Raw genomic sequence first — 17,999 nt, forward strand, 5'->3', positions numbered from 1 at the left:
ACTTACTTCCAGGTAATTTCTAAGCATAACTTTTTTTTCAATTTCAAAAACTGTTTAAAATGTTGTCTTATCTTCCAGGGTCTGTTTCCTCATGCGATGCTTTCCTGAGCTTGTTTCAGAGCCATGGGCTTAAACCTGAGGCAATTTGTCCATGTGCCACATCTCCAGAAGCCATGACTGCAGCAATACGGAGGTACTGCGGTGCATTGCATCCTGCTAACCTGTGCAGCCCATATTAAAGGGACATGTTAAAAATACGTTTAAATAACTTCCTTTCCTATGTTATAAGTAATTCCTGAGACTACTGAAACTGAGATAAATTTGAACTTTTTACTGGTTGATTACTCTTTGCATTTTCAGCTGAGGGCAGGAAATAAGGAATAGTCTGTTTCCATTTGTTGACAGTTTTTAGTTTCATAGAATCATAGAATATCAGGGTTGGAAGGGACCTTAGGAGGTCATCTAGTCCAACCCCCGGCTCAAAGCAGGACCAGTCCCCAATTTTTGCCCCAGATCCCTAAATGCCCCCTCAAGGATTGAACTCACAACCCTGGGTTTAGCAGGCCAATGCTCAAACCACTGAGCTATCCCTCCCCTCACTTTCAGGCCCTTGCAGAGCTTGAGCTGGAGGAATGTTTGAGGGTTTTTTTTGTTTTTGTTTAACTATTCCCACTGGAATAAATTAAAAAAAAAAAAAAAAAAAGACAAGTCATGGAAATGTTTCTTTTGGTCCTAGCTTTTACTTTATTCAGCCTAAATATTTGGGTCATATAAGACCTGCCAGTGTCCCTTTAAATAATAGCCGTGTGTTTCCTTGTGTTGTGAATTGTGCTATATTAGGTGATCCCAGCTAATGTTTGTTCACGTGCATCCAGTGGGGCTTCTTACATGCTCATAGTGACACACGAACTGTAGTGCTTGGTTGAATCAGGGCCCTGAAGAATTTTCTCTCAGAGCTACGAGTCTTTGCGCTTCTTTGTCTAGTAGTTAAAAGCCAGTAGCAGAGCAGTTCCTGGGAGAAGCAGGCATTTATTTTCTCACTTTTGCCAGCAGTTGCTGGTGTGGGGCTGCGCTTCTCTGCGATAGCGTCTCACGTTGTTTTGGGGAAAGAAATCATTCTCATACTCTGTTCCTGTCCATTGCCCCTTCCTGCAGTAAACAAAGCAAGAATCAGCCAGCCCAGGAGGTGGCCCCTACAATAGATTACCCTGAAGGCCAGATGGAAGAGCTGCTCCACAGGGCTTTTGGCTGGTTTTCCCAGTGCTTGTACTGGCCTAGGACTAAGCTTTTCCAACTCACTTATCAGCATGGCTCTCTCAGCTGGTATCCCTTACTCTTCCCCAAATTAATTCAGTTGTGAAATGGGATTTCAGTATATGTCGCAAAATGATACATAGAAGAACCCAGAAAAGCATCCTTATGTCGCTGTGCTTATGTGTTCCCTGTCAAGGCTTAATGATGTCATGTGTTTACTGATGTTTCAGCATGTCGGTTTGTTTCGTTCAAGGCCTGGTGTCCCTGGGGCACCCTTGCCCGGAAGAGCCATCCTGTCCATGAATGGGCTAAGTTACGGTGTCATTCGCGTAAACACTGAAGACAAAAACTCTGCTCTCACGGTACAGGATGTTGGCCATGTGATGCCGGGAGGTGAGCGTGCACAGGGCCTTGTATTTCCATAAACACCCTTTGGCAGATGGCATGGATGTAGCAGTTGGAGCTGGGGCTGAGAGTGAACCTCTGGGGCTGAGACTTTCAAACCACCTAATGGGTTCTGGACATGCAATGCTCATTTAAAACAAACGGCAACTGGGCATTGAGATCCCCAAGACAGCTCTGAAAATCTCAGCCTTGGCTTCTGTTGTTGCCTCTGCTGCTGACTTGTGAGTTGCTGGGACAGCTGCTTAGTTTTTCCTCACTTCATCTTACCCATCTGTGAAATGGACAGAATACTTCGCTCCTTCGCAGGGGGTTGGAGGGTCTAGTGTTTGTAAAGTATTGTAAGATGCTTGCATGGAAGTCCTGTCCCTGTGGAAGTCCTGATCTTTAAAAGTAAGTTATTGCCTGGGGCTCAGGCAAATTCAGTAGCATATTCCTTTGTGTTATGCTCTATGGCAATGCAAACTTTGAAGGTGATCCACATGGCACACAGGTTGGTAGTGAAGCCTTTAATTTAAGGATGAAATGATGAAATGTCCATGCATGTTCAGCCCCAGGATTCACAACTTTTTCCTGCTTGCCACTACTTAATAAAAAGTTAACCATTCTTCACGCTTAAATGTGTCAGGTGGTTTTAAAAAAAAAGGCCCCTGAGCACTGCTTGCTAAGTTGTGTAACAGTGTGTGCTTTGCTCTAGGAATGATGTGCATCGTGAAACCTGATGGATCTCCTCAGCTCTGTAAAACAGATGAGATTGGTGAAATCTGTGTCAGCTCCAAAACAGGAGGGATGATGTATTATGGGCTGGCTGGGGTGACAAAGAACACGTTTGAGGTCTGTATCATATGGTAGATTTTTGCCTTCTCTTGTGTCGCTGGCTTTCACCTACTGCCTTCAATGTGGAATTGATTTTCCTGCGGAGGCTTTTGATTTCTATAACTAATAGTGTTAATATTTGGGCTCTATATATGGGGAAAACTTTCCCTAGAAGGCTTGTTACAATTAGAAATCACCTGCACTCCTTTTTTTGCTAAGATTTCCCGCCATGCAGCAACAATGACAACAGTAAGAGCTTCTATTGCGGATAAATATACTAGCTTCCTGCAGAAATGGGAGCATCAGACATCCAGTGTTTGCTCTACTCCAGTTCATGGTATCAGATAGTTTGCAAATAGAGTCCTCATCTGCATGTCAGAGAGAAATCGGTGTTTTATCCGGGCTTCTGGCAGCATAGTGATTTTTCTATCCCAGTTAATGTCAGAGGTAGGATTCAGTAAGTGAAGTTCACTCCAGGGGACACCATGCTGTAGCTGGTCATTTGAGACTTTCCAGAGGAAAACCCAGGAGCAGGAGAGGATTTATTTCTCAAAATTCATTTGCATCTAGTGTGACTCTTGCTGCAGCTCGCTGATGTGGGAGGGGGGGTGTATATCCCAGGATGAGAGAATCAACTCCCTCAGTAGCCTGTCTTCTGTTTCAGGTTATTCCTGTCAACTCGGCTGGCTCTCCAGTGGGCGACCTGCCATTCGTCCGCTCAGGCTTGCTGGGGTTTGTTGGACCTGTACGTCATATAGCTTTTGTGCTTGGATTGATGGTTTTATCTTGATGTTAAAACTAATGGCTTGAAATGCCAAAAAGAAAAGCAGTTGGTGACCAAAGCAAACTGTTACTTGCTGTGACTGTTGGGGCAGGGGACTGAGATTGCTTGCCCCAGTAGTAACTTGTTTTTCCAATACATTACCCTAAAGCAACCTCACTGTAGGCGTTGTGTGCCAAACCACTGAGGTTTACTGAGCCGGGGCAGGCAAAGTTCTTTCAAGTTTTTCACAATCCCATAGTTGTATCACTCAACTTCATGGCTCCGATTTTGGCCACGCCCACACTATTCAAGAGGGAATTTCAAAATATATTGTAAATACCTGTGACATGATTGTCTGTTTATAAAAAATATTTCAAAATGTAAGATGTTGTCATCTTGCAAGATAGAAATCAGCCCATAGTTCTTCATAAGCTAAACCAGACAAAACTTAGTTTCCCAATTCTAGCACAAAAGTGCTATAATGTTTGGGCTCTATAATTGATTCACACTTGTGCAGTTTTAGAATAATGTAGATGATTTTATCCAAATTCTCTTTCATAGAAGCCAGTCTAAAAAGAAAGTGCTGTTAAATCTATTTATAACAAATGCGTTTGAGCTAACAGTGCACAAAAGCAATCACTAAAGATGCATGAACTAGCAAAGGCATCTGAGTATCTGTGTCCTTTACCTTTCAGGGTAGCTTGGTGTTTGTGGTTGGAAAAATGGATGGCTTGCTGACAGTTAGTGGGCGCAGACACAATGCTGATGACATCGTTGCAACCGGATTAGCAGTTGAATCAATAAAGACAGTCTACAGAGGAAGGTTAGTGGTAATGAAACCCGGCTCTTTTTTCAGGCTTTGTCTGTGTCTCTTAATAAAACATGACAGGGTGGTTATGTTCTGTGCTGCCTGGTTTTTCTTAAATGGGTTACTTTTTTGACCTCAGTCATAGAAAATGTTTCCTTGACTGTTCAGTCTCCATAGCAGTGGCAACATTGGATCAGCCTGGAGTCTGTCTAATTCAGTATCCTTTCTCTGACAATGTTTCAGCACAAGCTACTTCAGGGAGAGGTGCAAGAAACCCTGCAGTGGGGAGTTCTGGGATAACAGCCCCTAGGGAGTGTTTCCTCCAGATCTCCAATAGTTAGTGGTTGGCTCATGGCCTGCAACCAGTTGGTTTGTATCTCCTTCCCAGAGATCTTGGATTTTATTTAATATTTGCTGTGGATAGTTTTCAAAAGGATGTCACATCCCAGTGACGGCCAATGGGAGTTAGGCTGCTAGTTCACTTAAGTGCTTTGGAAAATTTTACCCTTCTCTATCCTGGCATGTTTAACATTTAGCAGAGGCTGGAATGGGAACATGATGGTTGGAGCAGGAGAATAGAGTGCTGGTGTGCATGTAGGAAGCTTCTCTGCGGAGTGGGAGTACTCACTTACCTGGCCAGTATGATCTTTACCTTCCCTGTTTGCTGTGGTTTCAACTTCACCGTCTCCTTTCTCCCCTGCCCCTGGAGCTTTGAAGTTGTTCCCTAGCTAGTGCATAGTGTCAGTCTCTTTCCTTGGATCTCCAGGACTTCAGTGTTCCCAGGGAAGTGGGATGGTAATTCTTACCGATCCACATTCTCTTTCCCTCAGGATTGCTGTGTTTTCAGTCTCTGTATTTTACGATGAGAGGATCGTGGTGGTGGCAGAGCAGCGGCCAGATGCTTCTGAAGAGGACAGTTTTCAGTGGATGAGCCGAGTGCTGCAGGTAAGAGCCCAGCTACCTGGGTGAGAGATTTGGGCTTGTGTGTGCACACCTCCTCCCTTCCCCCACCCCCCTTCAGCACGTGGACAACTCAGATGATATTAGCGGGCCTCAGACGGATGCCACTTTCTGGCCATCATCATGGTTCCTCTTGGCAGAAGATGGCAAGTTGGGTGTGTAATGTGCATTAGCTGTGCTGACCGTGTGTCTTGGAGGTCCTGGAAAGGCAGCAGAGGCTCAAATGAATGCAGTCCTTAATGAGGTAGATCAGCATTACCTTTGTTACACAGGCAAGGCACAGCAAAGTGAAACTGCCTTCTCAGTGCCCCAACGCAGAACCTGGATTAGAACTCGGGGGTCTGTGGCTCCTAGCCCCATAGATCATGCTGGAGCTCTAAGAGCAATTCTTCTTTAAAGATGCACTTGTTATCAGCTGAGAAGCAATTGCAGCGGTAAGGTGTTGGGAACCATTTGATAACTGAAAATAGGTAAAACATCCAAAACAGTTGGGTCTTAAGAAAATGGTGTGTGCAGGATGAGTGGCAAATCCTGGTTTTGGAGTTTTTGCTTGTGAGAGTAATTACAGGATGTTAGCTATATTCACTGATGGGAGAACATACACTGATCTGAGTAATATGTTAAAATGTGTGAATTCTGGCGAGAGGCAGAGGCTGATAGTTAATTCCAGGGCTGAAGGGTCTGCAAAATAAACCCTAAACTCACTAGAAACAGATGAGTCACCAGCTTTCGACAGATTGAGATTTGAGTCATTCATGACCAAAAGTTGGTGCTGTGGGATGGATTGTAAAGGAGGAGACACTAACAGGCTCTTACTCATTTCCTAGTATTCCACAGTGCCCATGTTTATAGTCTGGCTAGGGTAGTGTGCTCTTCCTGCCTTGTTGGTTTTGGGACCAGGGAAGGCACCCAGATATTAGCCTGTTGCCTGCTCCATTCTGCCACTCTCTCCATGGGCTATTTACACTACAGCTATAGCACTTGCCCTCCAGGTAATGTATTCAAGGTGTGTTGCTGAAGGCAGAGGGCAGCGACTCCCTCCAGGTAGCCAGGAATTTGTCTTTAAAGCTCTGAGGGGCAGCAAGAAGACTTCTTTCAAACATCCATTTTACAGGTACTTGGTAAATCAGGCAAGCAGCCAATGCTGCTGCTCTGAACAGCTGTGTACTGCCTTTGCCTGGCATTTGCTTATGGCCCATAAGTGAGTGACATTTTATGTTCTGATTTGTTTTTTACAAACAAGATGTTGTTTGTATGTATTGCAGTAGATGCTAGGATTCCTAGTCATGGCCCAGAACCTCTTTGTGCCAAGCACAGTACAAATACAGAACAAAGTGATGGTCACTGCAGCTAATGAGCTTACAAATACAGGAAAAGCTCCTGGAATTTGTCAGGACACCCAATAATACTAGCTTCTGCCCAGTTGAGCAACTTCTTCTTTTTTGTTTCTAGGCAATTGACAGCATTCACCAAGTGGGCGTATATTGTCTTGCTCTGGTACCAGCCAACACTTTGCCAAAAACTCCTCTCGGAGGGATCCATATCTCTCAAACCAAACAGCACTTTTTGGAGGGCTCGCTGCACCCGTGTAACATCCTCATGTGCCCGCACACATGTGTGACCAACTTGCCAAAACCCAGGCAGAAACAACCAGGTAACTTGGAGTGTTTCTCTCCTGGCAAATGCTGGCAAGTGCTTGAATGCAAGGGGTAGACTCGGAACCTTTTTGCCTCAGGCCTAGAAAATTAGGCTAATGGCTTCACTTGTGTTCCCCTTGCTAAGATGTGTGTTAGCTGCTGGGGTTTGCAGTGAGACTCTTGCACCAATGGCAGGCCTGGTAGGGTATCAGTTTGTCAGGAACTCATTTCAAACCCCATCCTAGGTAAGGCTCACTGCCCTGATGAGCAGGAGGCCTCTGAAGCAGAGACTGGTAGCCCAGCAAGAAATCCCTTCTGCACTTCCAGGGTTCTCTTCAACCACCCTTGTGGCTGCCATGCTTCCAGAGGAGCCTGGTCTTGGGGGGCAGCCTTCCACTCCGCTCACTCATCCTCATTCCACTTGAGTGCACACCACATGCTCTACAGGAGGCTAAGGCTAGCATCACCGCCTTGTAGGTCAGGTTATATGCTGTAATTCTGGGCTGTTGGTGCAGCGCTTAGCCTGTCTCACAGGGTCACCTAAAGCAAGGTAGTCCATGCCCTTTCATTTTAACCCCAGTTACGCAGCCCTATTATAGTCTAAAATGCACGTGACTCACTAGGATGTTTCCAGTTTCTGCATTCCTCCTTCCCCCAGCAGTTTGACTCCATAATGAAGTCATTTGGCATCTCCCCATGGGGGACACCTGTGGGCTGGCGGTAGTTTTGTTAGCTCCAATTCTCAGGCAGGAGCAAATGAGTCTGTCCCAGGGTGAAGTGACTTGCCCAAGGTCATGCATTGAGTCATTGCCAGAGCTGGGAGCTCTGATGTCTTTACCCTGCTTTAACCATTAGCCTGCACTGCACCCGGCAGACTGTAAAATATATCCAGTGTTTCTGAATGTTTCCATCCTTTGACAAGGCTGTGCGGCTATTCTTTGCCAACAGGTGTTGGCCCTGCCTCTGTGATGGTGGGGAACCTGGTTGCTGGGAAGCGCATTGCTCAGGCTGCTGGGAGGGACCTTGGACAAATAGAAGACAACGATTTGGTTAGAAAGGTAAATCCCTGCAGCCAGATGGTTATTGTGGCCAGCATGTGGGAAAGCATTTCACACCCCAGTTGAACAAAACACGGAGGAGTGATGTGAAATTGTCCTCTTCGGCACACTTCTGCTGGCACTCACTACTGCCTCTCATTGCAGCACCAGTTCCTGACGGAGGTGTTACAATGGAGAGCTCAAGCAACCCCTGATCACATGCTCTTCCTTCTGCTAAACGCCAAGGTACGGATTAGTATGTTTTGTTTTGTTCTTTTGTTGGGCTCAGATTATCGTGCCTCTGGTTTGACAGAGGCTGTGATCCATACTTTGGTGTCCTCCATTCAGTCTTGGGACCTCTACAGCCGTAACTGGAGCTTGCCACAGTCTAAGGCTGGGTTGGGTCTCAGGTGAGGGGGTGCATCTTGGTCATCAGGATGGAAGTGTCGTCATGGCCACTGTAACTACAGAGGTGACGTGACATTGATGTGGAAAGTTTTCATTAACTTCACAGCATCATCTCTTCGTGTGGTTTAGCATCATAAATGTGCCTCCATTAAATGACCAGAGTCAAGGTGCTGCTCCGCCTAGGTTTTAAAGAACTTTTTTCAGAGGATCATTCAGGAGCCATGCCAAATTCTTGGTCTCTTCTTCTCCCCGCTTCCTCCTCCCTGCATATATGCTGCAGAAATCACTCCCTTTTCTGCCCCTGTGTAAGGGGCAGGGATTTGAGTCTGCTGCCTGAAGCGGGACTAGAAGCTCTACAATCAGAAGGATGTTTCTATAAACTTTCCTGGCTCATGCTCCTTCACATAATTCCCAGTGCGCGTGCGCGCACACGCTCTGTGTGTGTGTGTGTGTGTGTGTGAGAGAGAGAGAGAGAGTGAGTGAGTTGAGGTCTCCAAGGTGAAGTGTATAAAACCTTAACATGCAACCTAAGGCTTTGGGTTAATTTTAAAGTTTAACTCTTCAAAACTGGAAGCCTTTTTCACCTGAAGATGTTAGAAGATACTGCTCATTCTTTAACAATTGCTGCACTTTGCTTTAAAATTGCCTGGAGACTGCAGGTCCCATCAGCCCTTGCACCACCTTAGAAGTTCAGTTTGTGTGTGTGTTGTCAGGGAGCTGCATAGCACAGTAGGTGCAGGAGAACCCTGCTGAATCAAGTCCCTGATAAGTGACATTTCCTAGGAGTAGGATCAGTTCAATTCATTTTGGTGACATTAAACACTGGATAAATGGCCCATCAGGCACCCACAGCCTATCCATGGTAGCTAATGGGTATGGATTGACTCTGACTGTATAAACTTCCGTCTGTGCTGCCCTTTGTGCAACTGACTTGTGCTGTCCCAGCTCTTATTCAGTACATTTCTCTCCCCTTTCAAGGGAACTCCTGTGTGCACAGCCACATGCCTCCAGTTGCACAAGAGAGCAGAGAGAATTGCATCAGTTCTGTATGACAAGGGACATCTGAATGCAGGAGACAATGTGGTGCTACTCTATCCTCCTGGTAAGGTCATGTTGGTGTGGGCCAGAATTCATACTGGGAAAATGCACAACAACCCATTAATCCAACTTTCAAAACTTGTAAGACTCCCAGTGCGGATGCTGCTTTCATTGTTGAATGGTGATACCCGGAGTCGACCATGTAACTGGTCTGGTTTTAACACCAAGTAGTTATGTTTCATAGGGACTGGGGTGCATTAGGTGTCTCAGCATCAGGCTTGGCATCCCTAGGCTGTATTGAATCCTGGAAAGGCTGACTCAGTTGGACTTCATTCCGACAGATGCACTGAGTTCTGTGTATCTTACTGTGTCTTGGCCTTTCAGATGAAATCTTAGAAGCTCAAGTCTTGTGCCTGTGGACATAAAAGATCCCACTGATACTCTCCAAGTTTTATTTGAAAATTCTTTTGTGGCCACATTGGATCTAATGGAGAAAGGGGTTGTCCGTACTCCAAGGGACTTCTGGGTCCTGTCTGTTCTGTGTGGACATATTGAGGCCTTGCTCCTGTGAGAATGTTCTGCATGCCATTTGGTGGCTACTCTCCACCACAGAGGTGGCTGTCTTTCAGTCGTCCCTAGCAGCACCCATGGAGTGGCGCCTTCATGGCTCTCAATATATGACCCTGCCGACCCAATGTGGGGCCTCCTCAGTTCCTTCTTACCGCCAGTGACAGTCATTGGAACTGCGGTGACTTGTTTAGCAAGCTCTCCTTGTTTTCCCTAGCTTTCAGTTTAGTTTAGTTCAGTTATTCCTGGCCTCTGTGACAGGGTCAGGCCAGATGGCTATAGGAGAGTAATAGAAGGCAGATATATTAGCCCCAGGCTAAGTAGGTCTCTTTTCCCTGGGTAAGGTAGCAGGGAAGGTTCCAGAACAATCAGGAACCTTCTGGAGACAATTAAGACAGGCTGATTAGAACACCTGCAGCCAATCAAGAAGCTGTTAGAATCAATTAAGGCAGGCTAATCAGGGCACCTGGGTTTTAAAAAGGAGCTCACTTCAGTTTGTGGTGTGCATGTGAGGAGTTGGGAGCAAGAGGCACTAGGAGCTGAGAGTGAGAACACGGACTGTCAGAGGATTGAGGTGTACAAGCATGATCAGACACCAGGAGGAAGGTTCTATGGTGAGGATAAAGAAGGTGTTGGGAGGAGGCCATCGGGAAGTAGCCCAGGGAGTTGTAGCTGTCGCACAGCTGTTCCAGGAGGCACTCTAGACAGCTGCATTCCACAGGGCCCTGGCTGGGACCCGGAGTGGAGGGTGGGCCCGGATTCCCCCCAAATCCTCCCAACTCCTGGTCAGACACAGGAGGAGTCGACCTGGACTGTGAATTCAGAAAAACGGCCAAGCTGAGGGCTGCCGCGAAGCTCCAAGGCGAGCAAATCCGCCAATAAGCGCAAGACCCACCAAGGTGGAGCAGGAACTTTGTCACACCTCATTAAGTTTAGTTTTAGTGTTTTCGGTTACAGGAGATAGCTGTTGGAACTGGGCGGTCTTCCCCTTCACCCCGACCGCATTCCCCGTTGGGACTCAAGGTATACCTAAATCCCAAGGGTTCAAACCCTTCAAGTCCTTCAGTAAGCCCATGCCAACGGGCGACCCCCACAACGCTTGCTTAAAGTGTCTGGGGGAAGCACACCAAGCGGACAAGTGCAGCCTTTGTAAAGGGTTTCATCCCAGAACAAAAAAGGAGCAAGACTTTTGCCTCAAGCAGTTCCTTACGGAGACGGCACTTAGACTGCAACCTACATCAGCACAGCAAGGCTGAGCACCGAGCTCATCGGCGCGCAGCGCCCCGGCGGCAGTGGTAGAAGGCACTGGAAGCAGGGGAGGAGTGGATCTTTGACTCAGAGACCCACCCCTTTGGAGCTGGCCAGTGGGGTGCGTCCCACAGAAGAGCACCCAGGGCTGAAGACTTTGGAACGGGGACCGCCGAGTCCAGTGCCATTGGACTCCCCGAGCCAGATCATTGAGGAGGTGGAATTGCTGTCCACCCCAGGCACCTTTGAGGCCGTGAGGGACCTCATCGCCATGATGGCACCACAGTCCCCAGTCCTTCGAGCCAAGCCTCCGGTACCGTAAGATGTGTCACTGTCTCGAGGAAAACTGGTGAAGCTCCGTCCCTCAGCACCGCCAGTGAAGTTGCGGCGCTGCTCCTGATGGCGATGCTGATCCTGACGCCGATCCCCGTCGCGCAGCAGGTCCCACTCCCAGCACCGGTCAGCATCACCGCACAGATTCCGGTTGCGGCACCACTCTAAATCGTGACGCCGCTCCCCAACCTTGCAGCGCTGCTCCCCAATCCAGCTCTGTTCGGCACCGCCCTGGCCATTGCGGTCCCGGTCCCCGTCTTTGGACTCAAGAGACGGGGTCTACGTACTCAGAGTGGGGCCGGCACCGGTCAGGCCTTGGAAGGCCTGACATGGGGGCAGGGCCATGGCCGGGGCAGTGGCTGAAACCAGCTCAGTGGCCATTTTGAACCCCGTGGGCATACCACAAGGCCCAGGGCGCCCAATCCAAAGGTTCCTGTCCAGCAACTTCTGAACCGCAGGTCCCGGAGGCATCAGCCAGTCGCCCCAGCCCTAGGGGTGCCGAATACATACCGGTCGCACTACCTCCCCTGGAACCAACCCCAGCTCCTGAGCCTGATCCAGGTGTGGTTTGCCCTGACAAAGAGACAGAACAGGAGGCCACTGGAGACCAAGAGGGTCAGGAGGACCCTGTTCCCCCATTAGCCTCCTCGTCATCTTCCCCGGACGAGGCGGTTGCAGGCACTTCAGTCTCTGGACCGCTCCCCATAGACAGCTGTGACCCCCAGGACCTCCTTTGCAGGGTGGTGCAAAGTATGGGCTTGCGGGCCAAGGAGGTGGTGGAGTCGGAGGACCTGGTGGTCGACTTCCTGGCCCCAGAAGGCCCGTTGGGGGTGGCTCTACCCCTCATCAAGACCATACAGGCCAATGCTAAGACCATTTGGCAGACCCTCTCCACACCCTTCGTGGTGAGAGGGATGGAGGCCGGGAAGTATTTCATCCCATCTAAGGGGTACGAATACCACTTCACACACCCGCAGCCTTGCTCGTTGGTGGTGGCTGCAGTAAATGAAAAGGAGCGGCAGGGACAACAAGCCCAGCAGCTGAGTGCAAGGACCCCAAGCGTCTAGATATATTTGGGCGCAAAGTGTATTCCATGGCGGGGTTCCAACTCAGGATTGCCAACCAGCAGGCAATTCTGAGTAGATACAGCTTCAGCTCCTGGAACTCGATGCTTAAGTTTAAGGAGCTGGTGCCAACAGAGTCCAGGGAGGCGTTTGGAGCGATAGTGGAGGAGGGCAAGGCGGTGGCCCGGACCTTTTTACAGGCCTCACTGGACGCTGCGGACTCGGCGGCGTGCATCTTATTCTCCAGCATCTCCATGAGGTGTAGCTCATGGCTGCAGACCTTGGGACTCCCGCCTGAGGTTCAACAGACCATGCAGGACCTGCCTTCTGATGGGGCAGATCTGTTTATGGAGCAGACTGACTCTCGGCTGCATGGCCTAAAGGACTCCACGGCTACCATGAAGTCCTTCGGTATGCACACCCCAGCAACCCAACGCAAACATTTCAAGTCTCAGCAGCAGCGCTCCTATCCTCCTCGGCCGAGGCAGGACTTTTATAGAAGGGGCAGGAATGGCAGACGAAAGCCTTTGAGCCCCCTGCCTGGGCAGGGCCAGGGCCCGACTAAACCATCGTCAGTTTTCCAAGCAGACCTTTTGAAGCTGCGCCTGAGGACAGCGCACCAGCCTCACTTCTGGATTCTTCCCCGTCTTTCTTTAATTGTCTGTCCCACTTCTGCGATGCTTGGTCTCAGATAACTTCGGATTGCTGGGTTCTCTGTACTGTAGAAGTGGGATATTCTCTCCAATTCTGCTCCTGTCCTCCCTCCCACCTCCCTTCCCTGTCCCTCTTCTTGGACCTTTTCACGAGCAACTCCTTATCCAGGAGGTGCAGGCGCCCCTCGCCATGGGACCAGTGGAGGAGGTTCCTTGGGCAAGGGGGTCTATTCCTGATACTTTCTAATCCCCAAAGCCAAGGGGGGGGGTCTCAGACCCATTCTAGATCTGCAAGGACTCAACAAGTTCGTGGTAAAGTTGAAATTCTGCATGGTCTCCCTGGGCACAATTGTTCCCTCTCTGGATCCGGGAGACTGGTACGCCGCCCTCGACATGAAAGACTTGTACTTCCATGTAGCTATTCGGCCTGCACATAGGCGAGTCCTACGCTTCATGTTCGACCACAAACATTATCAGTTCACGGTCCTTCCATTCGGCCTCTCAATAGCCCCCCAAGTGTTCATCAAGTGCATGTTGGTCATGGCTGCTTTCCTCCATTGGAGGCAGGTGCAGGTATACCCCTACCTCAATGACTGGCTGCTCAGGGGCCGCACCAGGGTGCAGGTGGAGTCTGAAGCCCAATTGGTCAGATCCACATTCGAGAGACTGGGTCTCTTTCTCAACTTGAACAAGTCAACCTTAGTACCAACCCAAAGAACAGAATTAATCGGGGCAGTTTTAGATTCTGTTCAGGCAAGACCACTTTGGCCAGAGTCCCAATTCCAAGCCATGATGGATGTCCTTCAAGGCCTCCGGCAATACCTGACCACCACAGTAAGGGGATGCCTGAGTCTCCTCGGCCACATGGCAGCCTGCACTTATGTGACCATGCCAGACTGAGGCTCAGGCCTCTACAGGCAAGGCTCGCTTCGGCCCATCGCCCGGGACGCAACAGCCTGAATTCAGTGATCGCGGTGCCAGGGCAGGTGCTTGAGTCCCTTCAGTGGTGGCTTGACCCTCGGACAGTGTGTGAAGGAGTCCCCTTCAGCAGCCCTCAGCCTTCCTCGTCACTAGTAATAGACGTGTCAACTCTGGGAGGGGTTGCACATTTGGGAGACCTCCAAATGCAGGGCTTGTGGTTGCAGGATGAGCTCTCTCTCCATATCAATGTCAAGGAGCTGAGGGCAGTGCGACTAGCATGCCAGACCTTTCAGGCCCGACGACGAGGTCAGTACGTAGCAGTTCTGATGGACAACACCATGGCCGTGTTTTACATCAACAAGCAGGGTGGAGACCGGTCCTCTCCCCTGTGTTGGGAAGCCCTCCAGCTAGGGGAATTCTTCATAGCCCACTCCATTCACTGGAAGCATCCTGTCTACCAGGAGTTCAGAACATGCTGGCGGACCGTCTCGGCAGGTCCTTCCGCAATCACAAGGGGTCCATCTGCCAAGGTGGGGGTTTTCCCAGTTCAAGCCGTTCGCCACCCAGAGCAACAGAAGGTGCCCAATGTTCTGCTCCTTCCAGAGACACAGCCCAGACTCAATCACGGACGCACTCCTGCTACCCGGGGAGGCCGCCTGCTCTACGCCTTTCCCCGGTCCCTCTCGTGCACAAGGTCCTACTTAAGGTTTGCAGGGATGGGGCAGAGATAATTCTGGTGGCATCAATGTGGCCTCGACAACACTGGTACACCACGCTCCTGGAACTGTCAGTGGATGCCCCGATCACGTTGCCTCTCCTCCCTGACCTGATCACTCAGGACCATGGTCGTCTTCATCACCTCCACCTGCAGTCCCTCCACCTCATGAACTCTATGAACCCCATGGAGCTTCCGTGCTCAGTACAGATAAGGGAGGTCCTCCTCGGCAGCAGGAAGCCCTCCACTAGAGCCACGTATCTGGCAAAGTGGAAAAGATGTACTTGTTGGTGTGATCAGTGTCATATACCCCCTCTCCAGGCACCTCTACCTCTCATCTTAGAGGTTTCAGAGTAGCAGCCGTGTTAGTACCTTCTTACTAGTACTTCTTAGAGTACCTTCTACACCTGAAACAGCAAGGCCTGGCAGCGTCCTCCATAAAGGTACACGTCGTTACTATCTCAGCCTTCCACCCGGGAGCGTCTGGACGCTCCAACTTCACCAACCCTGTGGTTGGTCGGTTCCTCAAGGGTCTGGAACAGCTCCATCCCCAGATCAGACAGCCTGTCCCCACGTGGGACCTTAACCTGGTCCTCTCCAGACTGATGGGGGCCCCCATTTGAACCGCTGGCAACTTGCTCCCTTCTCTATCTGTCGTGGAAGGTAGGCTTTCTGGTTGCCTTACATCAGCTAGAAGGGTGTCTGAGTTAAAGGCTCTTACCTCTAACCCAACCTGTACAGTTTTCCACAGGGATAAGGTGCTACTCGGACCTCATCCGGCCTTTCTTCCTAAGGGTGTGTCATTTCCACACTAGTCAGGACGTTTTCTTGCCTGTTTTTTATCCTAAGCTTCATGCCAGTAGCCGTGAGCCTAGGCTGCGCTCTCTCGATGTTAGCCAGCACTAGCCTTTTACATTGAGCTCACTAAGCCATTCAGAAAGTCGAACCAGTTGTTTGTAGTGGGGGCAGACCAGATGAAAGGACTGCCAGTCTCATCTCAAAGGATACCTTCCTGGATCATGTCATGTATCCATATGTGCTACAGGCTGGCCAAAATACCAGACCCGGCTCTTACGGCACACTCCACGAGGGCTCGGGCCTCATCAGCGGCGTTCCTGGCCCAGATAACAGAAATCTGCAGGGCAGCAACTTGGTCCTCGATACATACATTCACCTCTCACTATGCCATCATCCAGCATGCCAGAGATGATGCAGCTTTCAGCAGGGCAGTGCTCCAATCAGCGATTCCGTGCCCCCCTTACCAGTAATGGAATCTGTCCCCGTTTCCCCCCCACCCACTATTGCTGCACAGCCAAGGCTTCTTCAGCAGAGGAGCTTGGGCTGAAGGCAGAGCTGGGGGCAGAGCTGGGGATGGGGAAGGAGCTGGGGCTCGAGATGGAGTGGCCTGGAGGCAGAGCAGCAGGTGGAGGGAGCTGAGGCTGGGGGCGTGTCTGGGCTGGGGGCAGAGTGGGCTGGGTCGCACTCCCTTCTGGACCCCCCTGTGGGGGCTGACCCAGACTCTGCCATGCACCCCCCCCAAATTCCTCCGTGCCCCCCTAGGGGGCATGGCCCACGGTTTGGGAACCACTGGAGTAGAGGTTAGTGTCACGAGGACATCAGTCAGCACTTGTGTGACAGCCTCTTGTGTTCTTGCAGGCATTGAACTAATCGCTGCGTTCTATGGCTGTTTGTATGCTGGCTGCATTCCTGTGACCGTTCGACCACCTCATGCTCAGAACCTCACTGCGACGCTGCCCACTGTGCGAATGATCGTAGATGTGAGTAATGGGAAGCTGCAACCTATGGGCCTGGCACCCGTGGGGCACCATTATTCTGATGTTTGGATCTGGAGAGTAGTAAGAATGAAATCTCTTATGCTATCTTTCATGGCTGCAGTATATTAGAACACCCTCTCGGGTCAGAATGAACTGTTTCTAGCTGTATAACTTTTGTTTAATAAATGAGAATTCAGTATAACAAAGCGCTTCCTCTGGCTGTAACAGGGGTGACACAAGTTGCTGCAAAATACATGGTAACAGGAATAGGCTAACTTACATGACCCACAGTCTTGTTACCACCTAATAACTCATAAGAACGCCCATACTGGATCAGACCAAAGGCAAAGCCCTGGCTGGGATGATTTAGTTGGGGATTGGTCCTGCTTTGAGCAGGGGATTGGACTAGATGACCTCCTGAGGTCCCTTCCAACCCTGATATTCTGTGATTCCATCTAGCCCAGTATTCTGTCTTCCAACAGTGGCCAGTGCCAGGTGCTTCAGAGGGAATGAACAGAATAGATAACCATCAAGTGATCCATTCCCTGTTGCCCATTCCCAGCTTCTGGCAAACATAGGCTAATAGCCATTGATGGACCTATCTTCCATGAACTTATCTAGTTCTTTTATGAACTCTGTTATTGTCTTGGCCTTCACAACATCCTCTGGCAAGGAGTTCCACAAGTTGACTGTGCATTGTGTGAAGAAATACTTCTTATTGTTTGTTTTTAAACCCACTGCCTATTAATTTCATTTGGTGACCCCTAGCTCTTGTGTTATGAGAAGGAGTAAATAACACTTCCTTAGTGCAACACTGTACCTTTAAGTGACTACTAGACAAGTGCCAGTCTACCAATTACCTACTAATTACAGTAACTGGCCTGGGCTGACTCTGTAGGTATGGAAGGAGAGCTACTGTCCGGTTGCTACCTGACATAACATCCCTACTCAGCCTGTCCAAAGATCTTGCCATGTTGCATTTTAGTCTGAATTTGGGGTCTTGGCTGAGCAGGGTGGTGTGTTTTGGAATAGCAAACAACCCACAGGTGGGGAAAGTGCATTGCACAAGCATACCCACAGCCTCCACTAGTTATGAGGTTTGAAAGGCCACATGTGTTTCTCTTTCACTTTCTAGCAATCATTGGTTGGTTATTTTTTTAGGTCAGCAAAGCTGCCTGCATTCTCACAACTCAGACCTTAATGAGACTACTGAAATCCAGAGAGGCAGCTGCTGCTGTGGATGTGAAAACCTGGCCAACCATCATTGACACAGGTGAGAGCTTCTCTTTGCCAAGTATTTCAAAGATTTTCAAAGCTGTGCGTGGGGATTCTGATTGACTCTGTAAGAGGTTCTGGCATTGCCAATACAGACATGATCTGACTGGTTGCTCTGGGGGCTTAAATGCTCAGAAAAAACATCTCAGAGAGACTGTGGTTCAGCTGCTCACAGCTTTTACACTTTTATACAAATTAAAAAAAGGGGAGGAGGTGGGGGCTGTGCAGACAGTCTCCTATTATGAGATTTGACATTTGTGAATGAGGAAAGCAATTTGTGGGAAGGATACAACGCCAGATGGAGCAGGGAGGGTGTTGCAAGACT

At 49.4% G+C, this 17,999-nt stretch overlaps 1 protein-coding gene across 9 annotated transcripts in view; it reads left to right on the plus strand.

Moving 5' to 3' along the window:
- The window catches only part of DIP2B (disco interacting protein 2 homolog B), a 127,901-nt gene that overhangs the window by 97,571 nt on the left and 12,331 nt on the right, over positions 1-17,999 (plus strand). For all 9 annotated transcript variants that reach the window (XM_043533181.1, XM_037883752.2, XM_043533184.1 and 6 more), the window contains 12 exons: positions 79-193; positions 1,508-1,647; positions 2,354-2,490; positions 3,137-3,217; positions 3,931-4,058; positions 4,874-4,988; positions 6,456-6,657; positions 7,589-7,698; positions 7,843-7,923; positions 9,064-9,187; positions 16,281-16,402; positions 17,561-17,672. In XM_043533181.1, the coding sequence (XP_043389116.1) occupies positions 79-193; positions 1,508-1,647; positions 2,354-2,490; positions 3,137-3,217; positions 3,931-4,058; positions 4,874-4,988; positions 6,456-6,657; positions 7,589-7,698; positions 7,843-7,923; positions 9,064-9,187; positions 16,281-16,402; positions 17,561-17,672 (1,467 nt within the window). The remainder of the gene's footprint in view (positions 1-78; positions 194-1,507; positions 1,648-2,353; positions 2,491-3,136; positions 3,218-3,930; positions 4,059-4,873; positions 4,989-6,455; positions 6,658-7,588; positions 7,699-7,842; positions 7,924-9,063; positions 9,188-16,280; positions 16,403-17,560; positions 17,673-17,999) is intronic.

The sequence above is a fragment of the Chelonia mydas genome, chromosome 20, assembly GCF_015237465.2.
Source record: "Chelonia mydas isolate rCheMyd1 chromosome 20, rCheMyd1.pri.v2, whole genome shotgun sequence".
Taxonomy (NCBI): domain Eukaryota; kingdom Metazoa; phylum Chordata; order Testudines; family Cheloniidae; genus Chelonia; species Chelonia mydas.